Source organism: Rana temporaria, chromosome 1, assembly GCF_905171775.1.
Source record: "Rana temporaria chromosome 1, aRanTem1.1, whole genome shotgun sequence".
Lineage (NCBI taxonomy): Eukaryota > Metazoa > Chordata > Amphibia > Anura > Ranidae > Rana > Rana temporaria.
The window spans coordinates 253,540,636-253,563,840 of record NC_053489.1 but is presented as its reverse complement, the minus strand read 5'-3'; the positions used below and the strand labels follow the sequence as shown (position 1 = coordinate 253,563,840).

Genomic DNA, 23,205 nt, shown 5'->3' with positions numbered 1-23,205 from the left:
TCCTAACCGCAAGTATATAGAGTATATTACTGCATATTGGGATTACCATCTACTCCTGTGCAAACAGACCTGGTCCACACTACTTCTTAAACTGCATAAGGATTTATAGCATATTACTGCATAAAGGGATTACCATCTACTCCTGTGCAAACAGACCTGGTCCACACTACTTCTTAAACTGCATAAGGATATATAGCATATTACTGCATAAAGGGATTACCATCTACTCCTGTGCAAACAGATCTGGTCCACACTACTTCTTAAACTGCATAAAGGATATAGAGCATATTACTGCATAAAGGGATTACCATTTACTCCTATGCAAACAGACCTGGTTCACACTACTTCTTAAACTGCATAATTATATAGAGCATATTATTGCACATTGGGATTACCATCTACTACTATGCAAACTGACCTGGTCCACACTACCTCTTTAACTGCTTGTGTTTAAAGACTATTTTGCCATATAGTTAGTGTTGTTGCCCATAGTCTGGACTACCTCCTTCTCTCTCTTTCAGAAATACATATTAACTATTGAGATACTTGCTCTAAATATATTGAGGTTTTGCTTCTATACGTTATATCAGGAGTGCTAATTTCCTACATGACTCAAGTTCAGTACCTATATATTCAAAAAGCACTTACTAAAGACTTATCCTTGTCATTGCTCTAGACAAAGGTTACTATATAGTTTAACAAGTATTAAACTATTACTACATGTTTTGCTCCAATCAGAGGATATGATGATATAGACCCCATACTCTTATAGTTCAGTGAGAGTGAGCTGGTGGTTAATTCTGATAGGCCTCTACAGCTGGAGTCTAAACTTGAGACAGAGTGTTCTCAGAATCAGGGTCGTAACAATCGATGAGCCATGACACTGCAAACTGCAGCCACAACATGTGACCCCATCATTAAAAGGTAAGGAAAACAAACAGCACAGGTAATATACAGTAACTACACTAAAACTTAGTTAAAACCACAAAAACATCTGAAAGTGCACCATACCTTTAGGTTTGCTAATGCTAAATAATCTACAGATGTGCTTTCAGATGATCAGTTCTGCTGCTTTCTTTACTGATAAAGCTAAATGTAGTATTTTAGCATTTCCTACACTAAGAATGTGCTGCTGTTGTAGGTCTGCAGTGGGATCCTTGCCCCTTTCACACTGGCACACCTACTCGATATGGCAGGGCCACTCAGCTCATTCTCACAGCATACTTTATGCAGCTTAAAGCGGGGGTTCACCCGTCAATTTAACAGTTTGAAAAAGCAGTTACATTCCTGGCATGCCGGGAATGCTAACTGTCAGGCCGGGTACTCACGAACAAACATGTACGGTGAAAGCGGTCCGTCGGACCGTTTTCACCGTACATGTCTGCCAGAGGGCTTCTGTACGATGGTTGTACACACCATCGTACAGAAGTCCGCGCGTAAACATTACGCGGGACGTGTCCGCGTCGTAGCCGCCGCGACGATGACACGGCGATGACGCGGAGACGTGGGCGGGCCTGCCATTTAAAGGCTTCCACGCATGCGTCGAAGTCATTCGACGCATGCGAGGGACGGCGGGCGCCTGGACATGTACGGTAGGTCTGTACTGACGACCGTACATGTCCGAGCGGGCAGGATTCCAGCGGACAGTTTTAAAACACGTCCAGGAATATTTGCCCGCTGGGAAAAGGCCCGGCGGGCAAATGTTTGCTGGAATTCGGCCCGCTCGCGCCTACACACGACCAAACATGTATGCTGAAACTGGCCCGCGGACCAGTTTCAGCATACAGGTTTGGTCGTGTGTACGGGGCCTCACATTGGTTGTGCTCTCAACCAAACTGTCAAACCATCCAATGGCTGGTGTCATAACTGATCACATGTGCAGCATCATGGCAGTTGAAGATTAAACAGAGGCCAAGACGCGCCTTAGCAGCCGTCAATCAACTCCTCTTCGCTTAGAAACGCCCATTCCCCACAGGATTCCCCGCTCGGAGCCGGAAAACAAGGGCTCATATAACGATAAGTACAAGTAAAAAAAAAAAAAAAAACGCATACTGCAGATGTTAGCAATATGCTACAGCTAATGTCAAAAAGTGGATTTTTGGATGAACCTCCACTTTAAAGTGGTTGTAAACCCTTTACAACCACTTTTACCTACAGGTAAGCCTAGATTAAGGTTTACCTGTAGGTGCTTGAAATATCTTCTAAACCTCCACGGTTTAGGAGATACTTACAAAATTCACGGGCGGTGATGTCTACAGCGTGTGTGCCGTAGACAACGGCGCAGGCAAAATTTAGCAACGGCGAGCGTGCTGTTCCTAATGGAGGCCGTGCCGTGACTGGCAGCCCCCTGTACGCATGCGCCAGAGTGACGTCATTGCCGCTCCGGCCAATCACAGCGCCAGAGCCATGATACCCGGAAGTCAGTCCTGGGAGAAATGTCTGCCGCCTGAGCAGTGTACGAGGACGGCTTCGGGGGCTTCACCTTTGTCTTGCAGGTTTTTATTTATTTTTTTAGGATTTTTTAAAGGCTTTAGGACCCATGCAGACTGGGCATTTGGCAGGCGGAAGTCGCAAGTGCAACAGCCTCACTACCGGCAATCTGTGTGCCTGAACACAAGTAGTATGCACTCCGAGGAATCATACCTGGGCACATACCGCCCTAAATGTTGATACTGCTTGGCGCAGCAGCTGTGAACCTCTCATAGAGTTTTAACACCAAGACGCATGACATGTGAAATACCATTTTAGTAAATGAGAGCTGTCCTATTTAGCACTACTTGAAGTACTATTTCAAGGTGACTTCTATCTGACTTGTGCCTCAAAGTAGTACTCAAGTTGCCAGGAAGTTTCCTGGCAAAGTCTCACCGTAAGCTGTGCGACTTTCAGGTAGCGGCAGTGTGAAATGAGAGTTAAACTTTCAATTATAGCTTTTTCATATGTCAGACATGATATTGATGAAAGCTCTCCTCCTGACAACATGCTCACAATCTGATAAGTCTATTTTAACAGTATAAAACTGCACAACCAAAACGATATGATTGTGATCAAATCAGAATTCATGAGGTCAAATTGGGGATTTTTTTTTAAATCAAAATGAATGAATTGAGGATGATTACTACATTGTTACACATTTGCCAAAGAATCATAATACTGTGCCAAAAAAAAAACTGTAATGCCGCGTACACACGATCATTTTTAGGCATGAAAAGAAAACGTTGTTTTTCAGCATGTCAAAAAAACAAAGTTTTTCCAACTTCATCATTAAAAACGACGTTGCCCACACACCATTGTTTTTAAAAAATTATGAAAAAAGAGCGGTGACGTACAACACCTACAACGGCACTCTAAAGGGGAAGTTCTATTTGCCTTTGGGCTGCTTTAGCTGATTCCGTGATAGTAAAAGACGATTCATGCTTTTTTGTCTGTTACAGCGTAATGAATGTGCTTACTCCATTATGAACGGTAGTTTTACCTGAACGAGCGCTCCCGTCTCAAAATTTGCTTCTGAGCATGCGCGGGTTTAAAACGTCGTTTTAGCCCACACACGATTATTTTTTACAACCCGAAAAACGTCATTTTTTAAAACGACGTTAAAAAATGCAGCATGTTCGTCGTTTTTCAGAAGCCGAAAAACGATGTGAAGCCCACACACGATCATTTTAAATGACGTTTTTAAAAACGTCATTTTTTTTCATGCCGAAAAATTATCGTGTGTACACGGCATAAGTTTAGCCATTTCCAGCTAAAAAGTATTCACTGAAATAAAGAAACAGTGATAGGTAGGTGGTCAGCTTCAGTATACAGTTAAATTTTGTTATATATAAAGATAGAAATGGAAGATTCTGTAAACTTACATTGATCCATTCTCCAGCGGGGCAGTCTATCCATTCTGATCCTTGAACCTGGACTTGAAATGTGTTTGGACCAAAGCAACGATGAAGATAACAACGACCTTTCACCTTTTCTTTCTTCAGTGTCTGAGCAAGGTACAGGAAAAACATAAAAGCTATTAAAGTGAACTAGAATCAGATATACATTTATGTATCTTAATGCTGCATAATATGTTTAGTACCTCTGAAGAGATAATAGTAGTCCTCCTAACAATGCCTTAATTTTTATTTCTCTCCAGGAAGCCATTTTTTCTCAGGCACCATCCAGGGTAAAGCTGGCCATACACTGTTAAGCCCTTGAATGTGTGGATGGGGGAAATGAGCTTGTTCTACCCGTTGGTTGAACAAAAAAAATAAAATTTAGAAGCCGCTGATGAAAAGGGATCCTCCACCCTGCACAGTCAGGTACACATAATTTCCACAGCACTCTTGAGACAAGAAACAATCCAGCAGCTTTGTTTTTTTTTGTATTATTTAGGGGTTAGTAAACTTGGATGGGGTTAAGGGTATTATGGGATGCCCACTTGACCTTAGCAAAACTCTTCAGGGACAACTTTAGATGATGTGACAAAGGGGCTCAGTCAGATAAAGCAAAGGCCCATTACAGGCAGGGACCGTGGACTCCTTTGGTGTGTAGGAAAGTCCCAGTGCCCAGCTGCCTTCCTGTGGCTACTGATCCCAGCACCACCTTTTCAGGCACTGTCAGTGCCAGCCTGTCTGGCAGCAGCTGCCCCTTTCACTAGCCCTGCAGGCTAATCTTCCACAGTCCTCCCAGACTGACTCTATAACCATCTCAGACTGCCTCTCCTCAGTCCTCCCCGACTGTTTCAATCACCATCCACCTGGCTGTTTCCTCCTGGAGATCTTCTGGCCAAGCTGACTCTCTCCCGCTGTCCTAACACCTGCTCGAATGCATCCAGGATAGGATTCCACGTGTGTTGTAGAGTGTGTTGATCCCTCCAGCACACGAGCCCCAGGCTCGAAGTTACCCCCCCAGACTAGGGGGCTTCCTCAAGGGCCTCCAACAGCCTCTTCAGCGCTCTATTTTCAATCTTCCACTCAAACTAAGAAGTCCATCCCCGTGAAAGCCCATTTGGCCAGGGATTGGTTGGGGTATTAACCTCCCTCCCATTCTTCTGAAAGTTTCTCAATGTTCCAGCAAGTAGGGGGAGGTAACAGAGGTGCTGCCTGATGAGTCATTCCAGCCTCCCTAAGTTGCTTAAACCCTGACACAAGCCAAATTGACCCAAGCCAAACCCAAGCCAAATTTACCTACACTAAACAACTATGTACACTTCCATTCTAGCACATTAGAGGGTGCTACACTTGCTTTTTTGTTGTTGTTGTTCAGCCAGCAGTCAGAATACACTGATCAGCGGGTGCAGCCAATAAACTGAAAACTGTCCAACTTGTCCCTTTGACAGAAGTCCAGCAAATGATGTTGGGCATTAACGGCCACATATGGATCGAAATTCTGAACATAAAAGATGCAATACATGTCCTGGTTGCTTGTGGTAATTAGGTTGTTTAGGCCATGCACTAGACATCTTCATCTAGCAGATCCATGGCTATAAATATACTGTAGCTTTGTAATAACATTTAAAATAAAATAAGACTAATCTGAGTGTTGTGCTCCCATTCGTGGCTCATTCAAGCAACATAGGAAGCACTGCAAATTCCTCGCAACCACGTGCACTGAACGAGGCTGCGACACATTTGTGCGTGAATTATGGGATTAAACAGGCGGTTAGTGGAGCAGCAATTTGGACGCAGGTCTAAACCTATCCTTATGCCGCGTACACACGATTGGAAATTTCGATAAGAAAACCGTGGATTTTTTTCAGATGGAATGTTGGCTTAAATTTGTGTTGCATACACACGGTCACACAAAATTCCAACCATCAAGAACGCGGTGTTGTACAACACTACGACGAGCCGAGAAAAATTAAGTTCAATGATTCCGAGCATGCGTCGAATTCATTCCGAGCATGCATAGGATTTTTCTCCGTCGGAATCGCATGCAGACAATTGTAATTTCTGACAAGAACTTTTCCCGTCAGAAAAATTGAGAACCAGCTCTGAAATTTTTGTTGTTGGAAATGCCGAAAGAAAAAGTCAGATGGCGCCTACACACGGTCAGAATTTCTGACCAAAAGCTCACATCAAATTTTTAAACAAAGTGTTGCTCCTTAGAAACATGCCTATATATTGGGTTGTAGAAAAAGCAGTGTGCATCCAGTAAATGCAGCTACCTCTGGAAACTTTGTGAGGTTTGAATAGAAGCAACGACTCTGATGATGGTAAATTTCTTCTGATCCCTTATTGTCATTCTCCAGCCAGCATTCACCCTGCCAAAATTTGAAAAACGTTATTAGGCCATATCACTACATTATCTTAAAAATACTAGATTTTAAAACTTACTCCGTGTGGGAGTGGCTTATAAATGTAACATCCATCCAGGAACGTGTCAGTGGAGCAGTTTCCCTTATCCAGATGCAAATGGTGGCAGCCAATGTCACTACCGAGATACAATTTTCAAAAAATGAATGTTAAAGCAAGACTCCAGCCAAGCCTTTCTAAGTTCTGGATAGTGTGGGGAAAGTTTAAGCATTTATTGCTGGCTGGATTCTTGTTTAGGAGATGTTTATTAATTCTTGTCTTGGTGGCACCAATTATAGGGAATGACAAATAGGGAACTATTTACAGTAGGGACACCAACAGTAGCAAATGCTTGACAAAATCTGTAACTCTTCTTTATGGTTGGAGCCCTACGGCCGACACGGACATGGACACAGACTGACTAGGACTCACAACATACAATGGACCTGAAGTGTGCGCTGGACCTAATGGACGGTACGCCAGAATAAGGGGGCATACCCTGTTAAATGATAGATGTTGTGGAGAGGAATGAACCTGGGAATTCCTGTGAAATGGGATGGGGGGGCGGGCGAAGTGCGCCGGAAGTCTCGTGCAGAGACAGGAAGCCGACGGAGCCCGGAGGGAGGCGAGGAGGTTATATAGGCTCCCCGGGCTCCTCCCATAAACACAGGTCGCTGCTCGGCCTTCTTACTTATGGTTGGAGCCCTACGGCCGACACGGACATGGACACAGACTGACTAGGACTCACAACATACAATGGACCTGAAGTGTGCGCTGGCCCTAATGGACGGTACGCCAGAATAAGGGGGCAAAACATACAGGTAGGGTTATAGTTTTATTGAGCCAGAACATTAGAGAGCAAGTTTGGCGAAGGCTTGTGCCATCTCCGCCTGAGGGTCAGGAATGTACCTAGCGAAACAGGCAGACTTCCACCTGCCTAGTTTCTTAATGATATGGTCGGGGACCCCGTGTCGGGAGGCAGCTGAGGCTGCTCCGATACGAAAGGAGTGGCCCGAATACTGGGTAGGATTCAGGTGCAGAGTCCGAAGGAGGATCCTTACGTGTTTAATGAACTGGCTGGTGTTGAGAGGTTTGTCCGGGAAAGGGAGTAGAGGAGCGGAGTCTGATTGGGCTGGCAAAAGTAAGAGTAGGCGGTCCAAGATGGTCACTGGGCACCAGGCGTTACCCGTCTTGAAAATGGCGATGTCTAAGCCGGGGCCTGACTGCTGTGTTTTGGTGGTAGTGAGGTGAAGCGTGAAGCGGTCTTGATGGCGGACCAGGTGTCGTCTGCGCAGGATTTGGCCAGCAGGGCTGTTGAAGGCAAACTCGCTGGGCCGGAGGAAACCATAATACGCTAGGTAGATGGCCGCTTGTATGACCAAGCTAGGCAGGAGGCCAAACGGGGATGTGGCGAGGATGGCAGACAGGTCTCTAAATATGGTGCTGGTAACAGGCAGGCGTTTGGCGATGACGACTGGTTGTAGCTTCTGGACTGCGCGTAGGGCAGCTTTGACTGCGTGGGACGTAAACAGCGAAGGCTTCGCCGGATCTTGTAAGGCCAGAAAGTGCTGGACGCCAGCCAGGTAGAGACGGATGGTGTTGTATGAAAGGGACTGGCAAGTGTGGCAGTAGGAGATGAAGGCCAGTACGTGCTTGACACTCGGGGTGGTGTTAGCGGAGTGGCGCGTCAGGAACTTGGAAAAAGAGTCCCAAGCCGTGCGATAGGCTTTGAGGGTATTGCGGGAGAGAGACTGGTTGATCAGCTGGGTAGCTTGCTGTAGGTGCTGTGTCAGTCCAGGGTCAGTTGAGACCAAGGAGGGATAGGGGCTGAAGATGGATCGGCTGCGGGTTTTTGCTGGAAAAAAGAGGCATAATTAAAGCGGGACAAGGCGTCTGCGGCGAGATTACACTTGCCGGGGAGGAAGTTACAATGCACATTGAATTGGTGTAGTAAGGACAGTTGGACTAGCCGACGTAGGAAGGACATTATAACAAGAGACCTGGACCTGCCCTTGTTGATAATGTCGGCTGTGGCCTGGTTGTCGGTGGTGAAGGTTACCGTTTGTCCAGCCCAGCTGTGGCCCCAGAGTTGAGCGGCTGCTACGATTGGGTACAACTCGAACAAGGAGGACGTCTGGGTGAAGCCCGGGACCGCTAGTATTTCTGGCGGCCATGGTCCTGCGAACCAGTGGTGGCCAAAAATAGCCGCGAAGCCTGTGGAGGCTGCGGCGTCGGTCACTACTTGTGGGGAAAGGGGTGACACTGACGGTATAAACATCGATATACCGTTCCAGTTGGTGAGAAATTCTTCCCACATCGAGAGGTCCGCTAAGGCTGCGGTATCCAATTTGAGAATCTGATCAGGGTCCTGTGCGTGGGAAAGGAAGACCAGAAGGCGTGACACGAAGGATCGGCCCTGAGGGATGATCCTTACCGCAAAGTTTAGCATTCCCAGGAGGGACTGCAGCTGCTTCCTGGTGCAGCCCTGCGTTTGGGTGAAACTATGGAGGACTGCTCTGATGCGGGTCAGTTTGTCGGGGGGGAGGCTGGCTTGCATGGAGGTGGTATCCAGATTAACCCCGAGGAAGGTAATGGAGTGTGCTGGGCCTTCTACTTTGTGTTCTGCGAGGGGGACGTTGAGATTCTTGAAGACAAGTCTCAACTTCTGGAGGTCTCCTGGAGGCGTGTCGGGTTGTTCAATTAGCAAAAAGTCATCCAAGTAGTGGATGACTTCTTGGCACTGGGCTTGGTGCACGAGTATCCAGGTGAGAGTCTGTGCGAAGGTGTCGAAGAGCCAGGGACTAGACTTGGAGCCAAACGTCAGCTTGGTGGCGAAGTAGTATGACTCTCTCCACTTCATGCCATGCCAACACCAGAGGGACGGGTGGATAGGCAAGAGTTTGAAGGCGTCTGAGATGTCGGCCTTGGAGAGCCAGGTGCCCGTGCCGGTTTTGATTATGGCTTGGATTGCCATGTCTACAGACGCGTATTTTAGGGAGAACTCTTCCGAAGGGATCAGGGAGTTCAGGCTGGGGGTGGGGGAAGAATGAGGCGCAGACAGATCGTAAACTAAACGTGTTTTATTTGAAAACTTGCCCTTGACAAGCCCAATAGGGCTGACTCTCCAGGTGCTGAAGGGGGGTGTGGTGAAGGGGCCTATGATGAAGCCTCGCTCTAGCTCTGTCTGTAAGAGCTGGTCTATGGCCTGCTCGTCTGTGGCGGCTGAGCGCAGGTTTCTACATTCGTGCGTTGTGTGGGGTAGTGAAATGAGGCCTGTGTGGAACCCTTCTGTGAAGCCTTGGACGAGGAAGGTGGTGAGGGAGGGGGTGGGGTGGGAGGTGAGGTAGAGCTCCAGCCAGGGGATGTTAATGCGGCCTAGTCAGGTCTTCTTTTGTTGCTTGACTAGGCATAGGGTCCTGGGGTGCGCTCTATGGCACGTAAGGCAGACATGGAGCAGACGGCATTGGCTGAAGTTGCAGGAGCCATGGTTAAAATTATTGCAGATGGCCGCGCCGCCTAGCGTCTGTACTGGGCGCCCGAACTTGTCGGCCTGGGACGTCTGCTGGGTGGCCGGTAGGCCCGGAGCTGCCCTCGAGGTCGAGGGGAGTTCGAACGGGCGAGTGTTGGAGGTGGTGTTGGCGCACCAGGTGGCGGTGTGAGTGGAGGACTGGCAAACAGCGCATAATGGTGAGCGCAGGCCAGCAAAGTGGCGGCAGAACAGCTCGGTGTCCATGAGACTCCAATCTGTAGCTGTCTGGAACTGCAGCAGCCTGGCTGCTGCTTTGGCTGAGAAGGAGCGGTGGTAGTCATAGAATGAAAACCCTCCGTACTTGTAGCCCAGATCCACTATGGTGTGGAGATAAAGGTCCAGCTCTTCCCTCCTACTGGGGGAGGCGGAGCATAGGACATCTCTGAGCATGCCAAAGGCCAAGGCGAATTCCGGGACCGATAGTTTACGGTTAAGCCTTGGGTCTTTGGCCTTGAGGACCACTGAGACGTCTCCCCAGGCGTAGGCCTTGTTGTCGGCTAGGTCGTGTACCGAGATGAGGAGGGTGGCTAGGTTGATGTCCTTGCCGTCCAGGATGTCCTTCCTGATGTTGGCAGGAACCAAGTGGGCTGGGAGGACTACGGAGCACTTGCCTGTGGGTGTAAGCGGGGGAGGTATTTGCGGTTGCACTGCAGACGGGGTGAGCGTGGATGGATCGGGGGTAGCTGTAGGTGGGCGAGCCTCCAGAAGCATCATTCTCGCCTGTACGTCTGTAATTGTGGTGGAGAGTGTTGCGACCATGTTGTGGAGTTGGGACACGGCGGCGGATATGGAGTGTAGCGAAGTTTGCTGGGTGCTTGGTCCGGGTGAGGCTGGCGGGGAGTTGTTTGAAGCAGGAGGTGGGAACAGGAGCCTGAAAAGTTCTGCCTTCCTGGCTGTGGACGGAAAGGGCACATGCTTGCGCCTCAACTCCGCTGTTAACTTGGGGATGGTCCATCCCCTGAAGGAGCGTGCGCTGCCGCTCTCTGAAGCGGGGGGCGGTGATGAAGGGGCAAAAAGGTCTTCGCTGCCGTCCTGAGACATGACTCAGGGTAAATCGTGCCCTGGGTACGGAGTCTTGTCTAGGAGGTCGGGGTGGGACGAGCAGGAACCTGCAGGGGTGAGATAAAAGGGGTTGTTTCCGTGTCCTGCCGGGGATGGGGGATCCCCTTTTCCTCTTTTTTTTTTTTTTTACCTGTAGAAATTACTGAATCTGGCGTGCAGGGGGAGCTGGTGAGCTTGACTGACCTGTGGAGAAATGACAATATATAAGGACGGGTGCTAGCCAAGCTCGAATGTTGTAAGTGACCGACGAAGGGGGTGAGGCGGCGGGGACGGCTTGGTGGCCGAAATGTCCCATGACAGAGGCCTGAAACGGTGCGTTGCGGGTGTGGCTGGCAACGTGGGGGCTCTGGAGCATGTGCTGAAATGAGGGTGACACTGTTGGGGAACGTTCGAGGCAAGCCTGCCAGCGGGAACATGCAGGGGTTGAGATCTGGACTTGTGTCAAGTAAATGAGTGACAGAAATTCCCATGGCAGAGTTGCGAAACTCTGGAGCACGTGCTGAAATGGGGCTAAAAAGAGAGGGGCATGTTAGGGTCCGGACTGAGTGTGAGGATGTGTGTGGGCTTGCTGGGGTGTGTTTGTGGTAGGGCGAGTGACTGAAATGACCCATGACAGAGGCATGAACCGGTGCAGTGTGATTGTGACTGACAACCGGGCTCTGGAGCATGTACTGAAAGGGGCCACGGTGGAATTGGCCATGTATGGAATGGGGTGAGGCTGCAGCTGAGAAGGTGCTTGTGTACACCCAAGACGTACTGCAGCTGGGTAAGTGGGGGAACGTCCGACAAGAGAGGCGTGACAGTGCGTTGTTGTGTGTCCGGCGACTGCCGGGCTTTGGAGCGTGAGCTAGGGGTGAGGCCGCTGCTGAGCGAGGGTGCGGCGGCTGGTGTGGGTGCGGGTGTGACGTGTGAGGAGCGCGGGCTGTGTGGAGGTATGCGTTTGGAGGCAAGTGGGGTGTGTCTGGAATTGCTCTGAAGCCAGTGGGGAAAAATGAACGGCTGTGTTAAGAGCATGAGGCACCGCGCAACAATTGACAGCGTGAGTGCCTCGTGCATTGCCGTGCAATGAGAGGGGTGCAGTAAGCTGTAAGCCTACCTGAGGGATGAATCACGTGGGTTTCCTATGTGGGATAGAGATATGCGTCCCTGCTCAGGCAGGGTTTGGGGATGAGCGATTCAGCTGCAAGTGCAGGGAATCAGGGAAGCTGCAAGTTTGGTTTGCAGTGCGTGTGTGAAGTGGGTAAGAAAACAACGACAACAAAACACGGGAAGGGGAGAGAAGAAAAAAAAAAAAAAAAATAGAGGGGAAGAAAATACACAGTTTAAAACGACATGAACACATGCAGCATGGAAACTAGTGATGTGTGACTGTGAATCAACATGTTCGGTATGTGGTAATTGTTCGACTCAGCCACCTGAGACACATGTTAATCAAAAACATTGCATGCCCTGGAGAGCCCTGCAGTGGACATTTATACAAAGCCTCGCAAGTGTAGCAGCACTGATGGGTTCACTGCACAGAAGCACAATCAGAACGCCTATGAGTTTCTCTCAATATGCCAGACAAGTGAAGCTGTCCTAAGTTGGATGCACAGATTGTCTGTGAGCGATATTTACATACAGTATTAACGTGGGAACATTTGGACAAGTGGATGTGCATGAGTGCTATTCCTGTGAACGGCCAGGGAACCATTGCATACACCGGACAAGTAATTGAGATGTGAGAGGAGAATATGACCAAGGAGAGACAGTAGTTAGCGTGAAAAAAGAGGGGGGGTGAGCAGGACATGGGGCGACATGAAGAAATGTGTGGCCGCCGCAGCCGTGCGGGCTGTTACTGGTGCGGTAGGGGGCCGAAATGGGTGGCGAGGCTCCGGTGCGGGCGGGGTTCGGGTGCTGGGGGAGCAGGCCTACCTTGTCGCGGTCGAGCGGAGGCGAACGGAGGGACGTCTCGGCGTCTGCGGTGAGTGTCGGCTGGAAGACGCGGATGCGACGGATGACGCAATCGAAGTGCGCCGGAAGTCTCGTGCAGAGACAGGAAGCCGACGGAGCCCGGAGGGAGGCGAGGAGGTTATATAGGCTCCCCGGGCTCCTCCCATAAACACAGGCCGCTGCTCGGCCTTCTTACTTGTTTTGAAATGTGTTTTTATCGTTGTCTGTGGTCCCACTGGAGGGATTTCCCCTCACTTCCTGTTTAGGTGGCAGTGATCACCTTTTTAGAGAGGTCAAATCTTCATTTTATGTGGATAAAGATGGTGTTGTTTGTGAACCTTCCCCATGCTAACCAAAATGTTTTGGCTGGAGTTCCACATTAATGTAGACTTGAGAAACAGCATTACGATTAATGGTATTTACCTCTTATTTGTGCAGAAAAATTCGGATGTTTTGTGGCAAGTGAGAGGAAGGCCAAACGAATTCCCAGCACCTATGACACAATTCATAGATTATCATATAGAGCATCCAAAACAGCAGCACCAATTTTTACCAATAAAAATCCTAATGACATTCAACATTCAACATCTTACATTCTCACCTTTTCCCCACGCTAGCTTATAGCTGATGCTTGAATTCACCTCATACCATCCCATATCTTGGAAGGCTGCCAGTGTGATGGGGTCCAAGAACGTAAGGTGAGGAGGGTTGATAGAGGCTGTCAAGATTGATCCCTGCATGATTCTTGACTCCCAATGGGAGGAAGTTGATTTTTCCTGTAGAAATTAAGAGGTTTGTGGTAAAAAATGTTATTCACCTGGATGAAAAAAGAAACCTATGGGTACAGACAGTACTCGTCTGTCATTCTTCTAATTGTAGCCCAGTTGAACCCTCCTAATTTAATACTCTAAACCCTCTTTCACACTACTGCGACTTCAAAGTCACGCAATTTTACCGCAATTTTGCCGTGATTTCGAGGCCACAATTTTGCTACGATTTAAGGGCATGCCTGTGTAAGTGCCATCAAAATTGGACCAAAGTAGTGCAGGGACTACTTTGAAGTCGGAACGACTTGAAGTCGTACTAATATGAATGGTTGTCATTTGAAATCATGGGAAACGACTTATGCTACTTTGCCATCACAAATCGTGGGACAAGTCGTATAAGTGTGAAAGGGGCCTAATGGAGTCAGACTGCATATACAATAATGAATATACCTTGTCTTTCCGTTTTTTTTTTTTTTTTTTAATCAGCTACGTGCTTCAGCAAGAGAGTTGAACTAGGGTTATCATACACCCGGTTCTCACGTTTTCCAGACATGCCCCACTGAACACTGCTCCAATCAACATCACTTTCACTCCCTAAACACAGCTGTTATCCAGTGGGGTGTTTTTTTAGGGACTAAGGCCCTGTGCACAGGGGGGTGTCTAGCTGTTGTGCCAGCTTCCCAAAGTTTAATGCACCAAGGAGGCACAGTTGCAGCTTCCAGCCTCGCTAACTGCAGCTTTCCGAAGGCTGTGGAGAGTCGGAGCCGAACACTTTACTAAGTGTAACTTGCATTTAAGGCCCTATGAGTTCAAGTAAATCGAATATATTTGTATCACTACAGGGTGGTACTGTGGATACATATTATATAATGATGTGGGGGATTGTACATCTAAAAGGACCTTTTATTTTTGGACCTGCGCAATTTACTACCCAATTTTTAGTCTTGACCTAGTTTTATCTAAGTGGATGGTCCGTTGAAGATTGGTGCCCTTACCGCAGGGACTACCGGTAATTGCCCATCTCCTGAGGAAGTGCTTATGTGAGTAACATGTAGAGCTGCATCACACCACATCTATCTACACCAAGCCTGATAGGATATTGATAGTGGCCACACCAAGCGTACCGACGGTTATTCAGGAGTGATATGGTGTTATTTAGTGGTGTGATAAACGTTTACATGCAATATGTATATTGTGAAAGTTTATCAATGTGTATAAGTTTTTAGTAGCTTTTTTGTATATCAGTGCCTAAAATGTCCATGTAGTATTTCTTTTCAGTATGCCTATGGGTTCAAGAACAAATGTCCATAATGCACTAAAATGCTGAGTGGGAGGCACAACAAGTAAACTCCCCCTATGCAAGGGGCCTTAGATTACTACTTGTTTATTACAGTCTGACTCTAATAGTGCTGCCAACTGAGAGTTTTAGCCCTTGTCGTAGCATTTAGCAGGAAAAAAAGGGGTATATCCATTATTGTATATACAGCCTGAGGGTTCAATTGGATTCTAAGGCAGTAAGCACAGCCAGGGTGAAGTCAGTAATTCTTGATCTACATTGTTGGGCCAGGTCAGTGACCCAGAAAGTACTGAAGTCGTGTATGGTATCCAGGGAAACAGAATTTTCAGAATACATATTTCCTCTTTCTATTTTTTTTTTTTTTAAGATTTGATTGGATACTTTGAGTTTCTTCACTTTACTGCTAAAGACTTTTATTTATTTGTGTAGCCTGCACATATTTCTGCCTGTACTTGGCACCATGTTTAAATGTTTTTCAGGTTCCACAGTTTGCCTGTAAGCTGAACAAAGGGACCTGATAATGATATAGGACATTTCCCATAAATGTTTCTCTTTAAATCCATTTACTTTTATTGCTATGGTATTAGGATTGTGAACAGTAAATTTTAAAAATCTGTAAAAAATTGTTTACCAGGCCCATAATTTAGCTGCATGTAGTTGCTACCATAACATCTTATATGTATATTATCATGATTTTTATATGGCAGGCTGTTTTACCTGATTCTCAAGGGGTGCCCCAGTGCTTCCTACACCTAGGTGTTCCCCCATTCTTTGCATTACAGTTGGAGTATAAATGCGGAGTTGACCATTTTCATCTGTATTTGTCACACGGGATCGTGACGAGCACACATCTCCTGAAAGTAAAAAAAAGAGAACTTAAAAACTAAAGGGCAGACAAACCGGTTACATTTAGCAAAGAAATCTCCTAGGCAATGTGTGTAATCTTTAGCTGTTGTATTGGATCAAACAGCAAATGGCCTTATCGATTAGTAAATTTGTACAAAGAGTTCGTTTTTTTTTTCTTCAGCTACCAATCAGCATCAGAGCAGCCTTGACATTTTCAATCTATTTAGTAGGGGGAGCTTCAGTTCTTAGAACATGTTATTACAGAAGAGCAAAAGTGCTGTTTGGTTAAAATACCTGAAATCTTTTGCAATTTTCTGTGCTATCTGGTCCACTGAATAGTAGGGCTGTACCTGTGTTTTTTTTAGAAACAACTAGAGCCTGAGATTCTGTTGGGTTGGCATGCATCTATAGCAGTGTTCTTAGTATTAGCAAAGCCCATTGTAGAGATTAACAGTAGACCATAAATTGGGGGTTTACCAAAATCTAGGAGATTTAGGGGTATGATGACAGGCATACAGCAGATTCAATTATAGTCTACTCAACTTTGTCACATACACAGCACCATAGTACTAAACTGTGACAACAAAACAGGCATGGTGACGTTACAGGACCCCCATCTGCCTACTCATCCCAACACCCACCTCCACTTACCCTTATTCGAGGCTTCTAGCTACAATCTACGTGTCCCCCGGCTCTGTCCTCCTCTCCAGCATTGACTCACCAATCTGGCTGTTGTGAAGTACTACTTCAATCAGCCAATCAGCTGCTGAGCTTCAGTGAATTCCAGCTTGGCCAGAGACCTGGTAACCAAACCGATTAGCAGGAGTCTCATGTCCAAGTCCAGAGACTTCCAAACTATGAGTGTGGTGGAAGGGCAGCAGTTAATACTGGGAAATTAAATCTGATAGTCTACATATATTAAGACCTGTAGACATTTGGAGGCAGTTGTCCAACAATGCCAACTTCAGTTTGTTATCCCAACTCGGCTGTGCATGTGTTGTAGTTGCTACATAGAAATTCAGTACAACAAAGAAGCCAGATAAAAATATCCACTGGTTAGGCTGGAGACATTCAGTGCATAACCCAAAGTCAGTAAACAGATAGCCTGTTTCCCTCATGGAAACAAATATGCCCCATAGATTGTATATACATTTGGTATATACAAGGGTATTTTTTGGTTAGATAATTTACTACCTTCACATTACCAAAATAAAAGTCTATGATTGCAAATGTTTTACTAGCAATTATCATGAGTACACAAATAACCAATAACTGCTAAATTTCTATTTTTACAGGTACTTGTATAACGCTATCAATTTTACGCAGCACTTAAGTGACTTTGAACGTGGCATGGTTGTTGGTGCCAGATGGGCTGGTCTGAGTATTTTAAAAAACGACTGATCTACTGAAATTTATACGCACAACCAAATTGCTAATCAGCCAATCACATGGCAGCAACTCAATGCATTTAGACATCTAGACAAGGTAAAGATGACTTGCTGAAGTTCAAACCAAGTGTCAGAATAGGGAAGAATGGGTATTTAAGTGACTTTGAACGTGACATGGTTGTTGGTGCCAGACGGGCTGATCTGAGTATTTCAAAAACTGCTTATCTACTGGGATTTTCATGCACAACCATCTCTAGGGTTTACAGAGAATGGTTCGAAAAAGAGAAAGTATCCAGTGAGCGGCAGTTATGTGGACAAAAATGCCTTGTTGATGTCAAAGGTCAGAGGAGAATAGGCAGATTTCGAGATGATAGAAAGGCAACAGTAACTCAAATAACCACTTGTTACAATCAAGATATACAGAATACCATCTCTGAATGCACAATACATCATACCTTGAAACAATTGGGCTACGGTAGCAGAAGACAACACCGGGTGCCACTCCTGTCATCAAAGAACAGGAAACTACAATTCACACAAGCTCACCAAAATTGGAAAAACTTTGCCTGGTCTAATGAGTCTTGATTTTAGCTGTGACGTTCAGATGGTGGGGTCAGAACTTGGTGTAAACAACATGGATCCATCCTGCCTTGTATCAACGTTATAGGCTGGTGGTGGTGTAATGGTGTGGGTGATATTTTCTTGCCACACTTTGGGCCCCTTAGTACCAATTGAGCCTTGTTTAAATGCCACAGCCTACCTGAGTATTGTTGCTGATATGTCCAACCCTATGACTACAGTGTATCAATCTTCTAAAGGCTACCACCATGTCACAAAGCTCAAAGATCATCTCAAATTGGTTTCTCGTACATGACAATGAGATCACTATACTCCAATTGCCTCCATTGTCACCAGATCTCAGTCCAATAGAGTACCTTTGGGATGTGGTGGATTGGGAGACTCGCATCATGGATGTGCAGCCGACAAATCTGCAGCAACTGGGTGATGCTATCATGTCAATATGGACCAAAATCTCTGAGAAATGTTTCCAACACCTTGTTGAATCTATGCCACGAAAAATTAAGGCAGTTCTAAAGACAAAAGGGGGTCCAAGGTGTACATAATAAAGTGGCCGGTGAGTGTATATTGTACATTCACACCAGTCTCTGCCCTCACATTCATACATTCACTTACTAGGGCCAATCTAGACAGGAGTCAATAAACCTACCAGTATGTCTTGGGGGTGGAGGGAGGTACCCAGAGGAAACCCATGTAGGCACAGGGAGAATATGCAAACTCCATACAGGTATTGCTATGGTTGGGATTTGAACCGACACCCCTAGTGCTAACCACTCCAATGGCTATCTTTCATTGTATTATCTGCCAAAGGATTGGTCATTTTGTCCATCCATGTTTGAGATCACTCTGCCAGTTCCTGATTTAGCATTATTACTTCCCAGGTCACCTCCCTGTTTTCTGGATAGTGATAATGATTCATTGTTCAATGAAGAGTTTATATGCAACACAGGAATCTGAATATGTAAGATGAATTGTTTATTCAGGAAATATGAGCTCTTTTAGGCCCCGTACACACGTCCGAGAAACTCGACGGGCAAAACACATAGTTTTGCTCGTCGAGTTCCTTGTGAAGCCGCCGAGGATCTCGGCGAGCCAAATTTTCCCATTGACCAACGAGGAAATAGAGAACATGTTCTCTATTTGGCTTGACAAGTTCCTCGGCGGGTTTCTCGGCGAAAAGTGTACACACGACCGGTTTTCTCGACAGAATACGTCTTGCATCGAGTTTCTTGCTGAATTCTGCCGAGAAACCCGGTCGTGTGTACGGGGCCTTAGACTTCCAGTTGAGGGGCGGTACATTTTGTCTGTCAAACGCTTGTGAAAAGTAATCCGACTGCAGACAGAGACAACCTTCTAAACCTAGCCTATCTGTGTGCCCTGCCTGGCGGAACGGTGTGAAGAAAGTATGTAAATCACAACATTGGCTGTACAGAATGACCAACCCAGTAAACATAAAAGTGCTTTCATTATACAATGTATCTGTTTGCAGGGTTTAAGGATGTATGGAATAGAAATGACAAAGGATCAACATTACCATATTGTGAAAAACTGCAGTCTATCCATTTCTCGAAGAGGCTGCTGGAGAATCCCAGAGCATGAAGGATCTCATGCAGAGATACCTGATGTGGGATACATAGTAAGATTTAGCTGCAAGGATACAACAGACGCATAAAACTCACAAAGGCTAGCACATATACCAGTAGTTATCCTGACTATTTTACGTGATAAACATATTACATTTTGCTTTGAAGTGCCTTAAGTGAGGAGCGCCAGACTAATTAAAGAGCAGGATCACATTTAGAATTGAGTAACAGTTGAATTCACTTAATACAATCAGTTAATATGTTACCTTCTTTCCTTGTAATTGGAAAACTGCTACAGTACAACCCCCCCATCCCCCATCGTCTATGCATCATGCTGATTGAAGGCACAGCTCATGTAGGATCATGGGAGCTTAACTTTTTTTTTTACCTGGTTTAGTCCTGCTTAGCACTGACTTGTTGCTGAAGAAAGGAAGTCATTCACGGGAACTAAATTTTAAAGAGCAGATCCGGTCGAAAAAAAACAAAACGCATTCAGTACGTCTCTGCAATACACACACATTTCCCTGTGTTTTGTTGTGTGAAAACAATTCAAGTAGTGGAAAATAACCGTTGACCTGCCGGAAATGACCTAAGCTCCTAATTTCCCATATTAAACTTGCAGTGCCCACTTACAGTGCCATAGCTCCCAACAGTGGCGGCTGGTGTTTTTTTTTGTTTGGCAGGGGGGGCAACCCCCTAGCCCCCCACTGTCTGACGGTCCACCGGCACTTACTCCATCAACGGCTGTAATCTGTTGTAAAATTTTCCTTTAACCACCTTAGTACCGCACGCCGTCAAATGACGGCGGGCGGTATCCTCTCTTGTTCTGACAGGACGTCATATGACGTCCTGTCATTAGAGGCTGCTAGGGGGCGCGCGCACACGTCGCGTTACTGGGAACCGTGTGCGCGTGCCCAGCGTACGTGATGGCCGCCGGGCACCCGCGATTGCCCGGTAATTGAGCGGGGACGTGGAGCTCTGTGTGTAAACACAGAGCTCCACGTCCTGTCAGGGCGAGAGGAGACCGATCTGTGTCTCTTGTACATAGAGACACAGATCGGTCACCTCCCCCAGTCACCCCCCTCCACCTACAGTTAGAACACTAAGCAGCACTAACATTTAACCCCTTCCCCGCCCCCTAGTGGTTAACCCCTTCCCTGCCAGTCACATTTATACAGTAATCAATGCATATTTATAGCATTGTTCACTGTATAAATGTGAATGGTCCCAAAAATGTGTCAAAAAATGTCCGATGTGTCCGCTATAATATCGCAGTCCCAAAAAAAAATCGCAGATCGCCGCCATTCCTAGTACAAAATAAATAAAAAAAAAATCATAATTATGTCCCCCTATTTTGTAGGCAATATAACAAACCAGTCACTATACGGTTAATGCGATTTTTTTTTTTTTTAACAAAAATATGTAGAAGAATACGTATCGGCCTAAACGGAGATAAAAATGTTTTTTTAAAAAAAATGGGATATTTATTATAGCAAAAAGTAAAAAATATTGTGTTTTTTTTCAAAATTGTAACTCTATTTTTTTTTATAGTGCAAAAACTAAAAACCGCACAGGCGATCAAATACCACCAAAATAAAGCTCTATTTGTGGGAAAAAAAGGACGTCAATTTTGTTTGGAAGCCACGTCGCACGACCGCGCAATTGTCAGTTAAAGTGACGCAGTGCCGGAAGCTAAAATTTAGTCTGGTCAGGAAGGGGGTTTATGTGCACAGTAGGCAAGTGGTTAAGGGACATGGCAGGGTGTGTGTCTTATGCCCACATACTTTTGCTAAAAGGTGTCCCTCGTTCCCATCTCAAAAAGTTGCCCCTACTGCACTACGGGGTCTTTCACACTGATTCGTTTTTACAGGCGTTTTAGTGCTAAAAATAGCACCTGTAAAGCGCCTGTAAACTGCCTCCCAAGTGTGAAAGCCTTAGTGCTTTCACACTTGGGCGGTGCGCTTGCAGGACGGAAAAAAAAATCCTGCAAGCAGCGTCTTTGGAGCGGTGTATACACTGCTCCTAAACTGCCCCTGGCTTTGAAATCAATTTGACAGCAGCGCTTTTCGGGCACTTTTAACCCCTTGGTTAAAAGCACCCTGCTCGGCAAAGCGCCGGTAAAGCACCACTATCAGCATGATAACTTCTGACATGTTCTCTGACACAAGTGATAAAACCAGCTTGAAATTTGTGTCAGGGTGGATGCTATAAATAGATTAGCAGAAAGCTACTCTACTCACAGCAGAGCTCTGAAAGGCTCTGCCTATGTGGAGGGGTGTGTGCCTTTCCTCTAATCAGCTGTCTAATCCAACACTAAGCGTTTACTGCGGAATGAGGAAGGGAAAAAATCTAACATGATGTGCACTTTCTAAACAGTATATAAAGACAGCAAATATACAAGTAAAACTTATGTAGGGAGATTTGTTTCATATCTGTGTATCATCTGAGGCTGTTTACTTCACTGGGTATATGTGAGGATTTACATCCACTTTAATGAATTTCTGGCAGATCAAAAGGTATTTTTGTGTAATTGAACCATTATTAAAGGGATTAAACATGGAAAAATGTATGCAAAGATGTACCAAACTGGATTGTGTTTATTTAAACTTAAAGTAAGAGTTTAATAAAATAAACATTTGGCAAACAGTCTGAATTTTAATGTAGCAAAGACATATTATGTCTCTCTATACACTTGCAGCTCAGTGTACAAAGTTCAACAATGCCAAGATGAATGAACTCCAGTGCATGCACGGAATGACATAATCCCAGCCAGACCAATGAAAATGGCTGAAGATCGGTACCCGGGAGACAATCTGACCAGAGATGACAGTGGCTGGTGGGGAGTGTGAAAGACTGCCGCTCTGGATAAAAGGGGAGTATAGTTCCACTTTAAGGATACGTTTAGCTTAAGGAACATGTTACAGGTTCCACCCATTTTTAGGGTGGAACCTGAAACATGTTCTCATTTCCAAAGCGGCTTGGCAGTCCAAGCTCTCGCTGTGACAGCAGTACAGGGAGAAGTTCCAAGTACTAGCTGTCACTTTCTAAAAAGAGAGTACACGTGCAGGGCTCCACCTGCAAGGCTGCGTCATTCCTTCTCAGTGTTCTGTAAATTAATGAAATACAACTACTGACAGCCTTAGCGGCTGTCGGTTTGTAGTTCTCAATAAACTACGGGGGTGCTGTTGAGTGTTGTGGTAGTGCATTGATTTTTCCTGTCAGTGTGAAACTGCCTGTCCATACAATGTACGAGCACACAGCTTACACTGACAGTCTGCAGGAGACCTGAATGGCACCAGCAATCTGCTGATCCTGGATGCAATTCTTTCCAGGCTCCTAAAAAAAAGTAGTAAATGCATGTTTTTTTTTTACCTGCAAAATTTTTTGCAATTTTTGTTTTTTAAAAGTGAACCTATCCTTTAAAGAGGTTGTAAACCCTGCAAGACAAAAGCCTATTGAGCTAGTATGTATCGCATACTAGATCATTATGAAATACTTACCTTAGAACAATGCCCTGAATTGGTGTCGGCATTCAAAGTACAGGGCAGACATCTTCCACCGCAGTTACTTCCAGGTTCGTGGCTCCAGCACTCTGATTGGCCGGAGCTGCAATGACATCACTCCCTCGCATACCGTCGATAGCAGTGCATATACTGAATATCTCCTACAAGTTTAGGAGATATTCACTGTACCTACAAGTAAGCCTTGTTATAGGCTTGCCTGTAGGTAAAAGTGGTGCAACACAGTTTACAACCACTTTAAGGCCCCTTTCACACTGAGGAGTTTTTCAGGCGGTATAACGCTAAAAATAGTGCCTAAATACCGCCTGAAAAACTCCTGTCCAGCATTCTCAATGTGCAAGCAGCATCTTTGGAGCGGTGAGAGGAGCAGTGTGTATACCGCTCCTTCACCGCTCCTTCCCATTTAAAACAATGGGAAACTGCGGTAATACC

General features: G+C 45.9%; 1 protein-coding gene across 1 annotated transcript in view; it reads right to left on the bottom strand.

The window, feature by feature from the left end:
• Positions 1-23,205, bottom strand: part of LMLN2 (leishmanolysin like peptidase 2) — a 51,861-nt gene that overhangs the window by 11,716 nt on the left and 16,940 nt on the right. The window contains exons 6-12 of the mRNA XM_040354109.1: positions 19,204-19,288; positions 15,574-15,710; positions 13,394-13,568; positions 13,216-13,285; positions 6,312-6,408; positions 6,143-6,238; positions 3,855-3,977 (exon numbers count right to left, since the gene is read on the bottom strand). Of these exons, the coding sequence (XP_040210043.1) occupies positions 3,855-3,977; positions 6,143-6,238; positions 6,312-6,408; positions 13,216-13,285; positions 13,394-13,568; positions 15,574-15,710; positions 19,204-19,288 (783 nt within the window). The remainder of the gene's footprint in view (positions 1-3,854; positions 3,978-6,142; positions 6,239-6,311; positions 6,409-13,215; positions 13,286-13,393; positions 13,569-15,573; positions 15,711-19,203; positions 19,289-23,205) is intronic.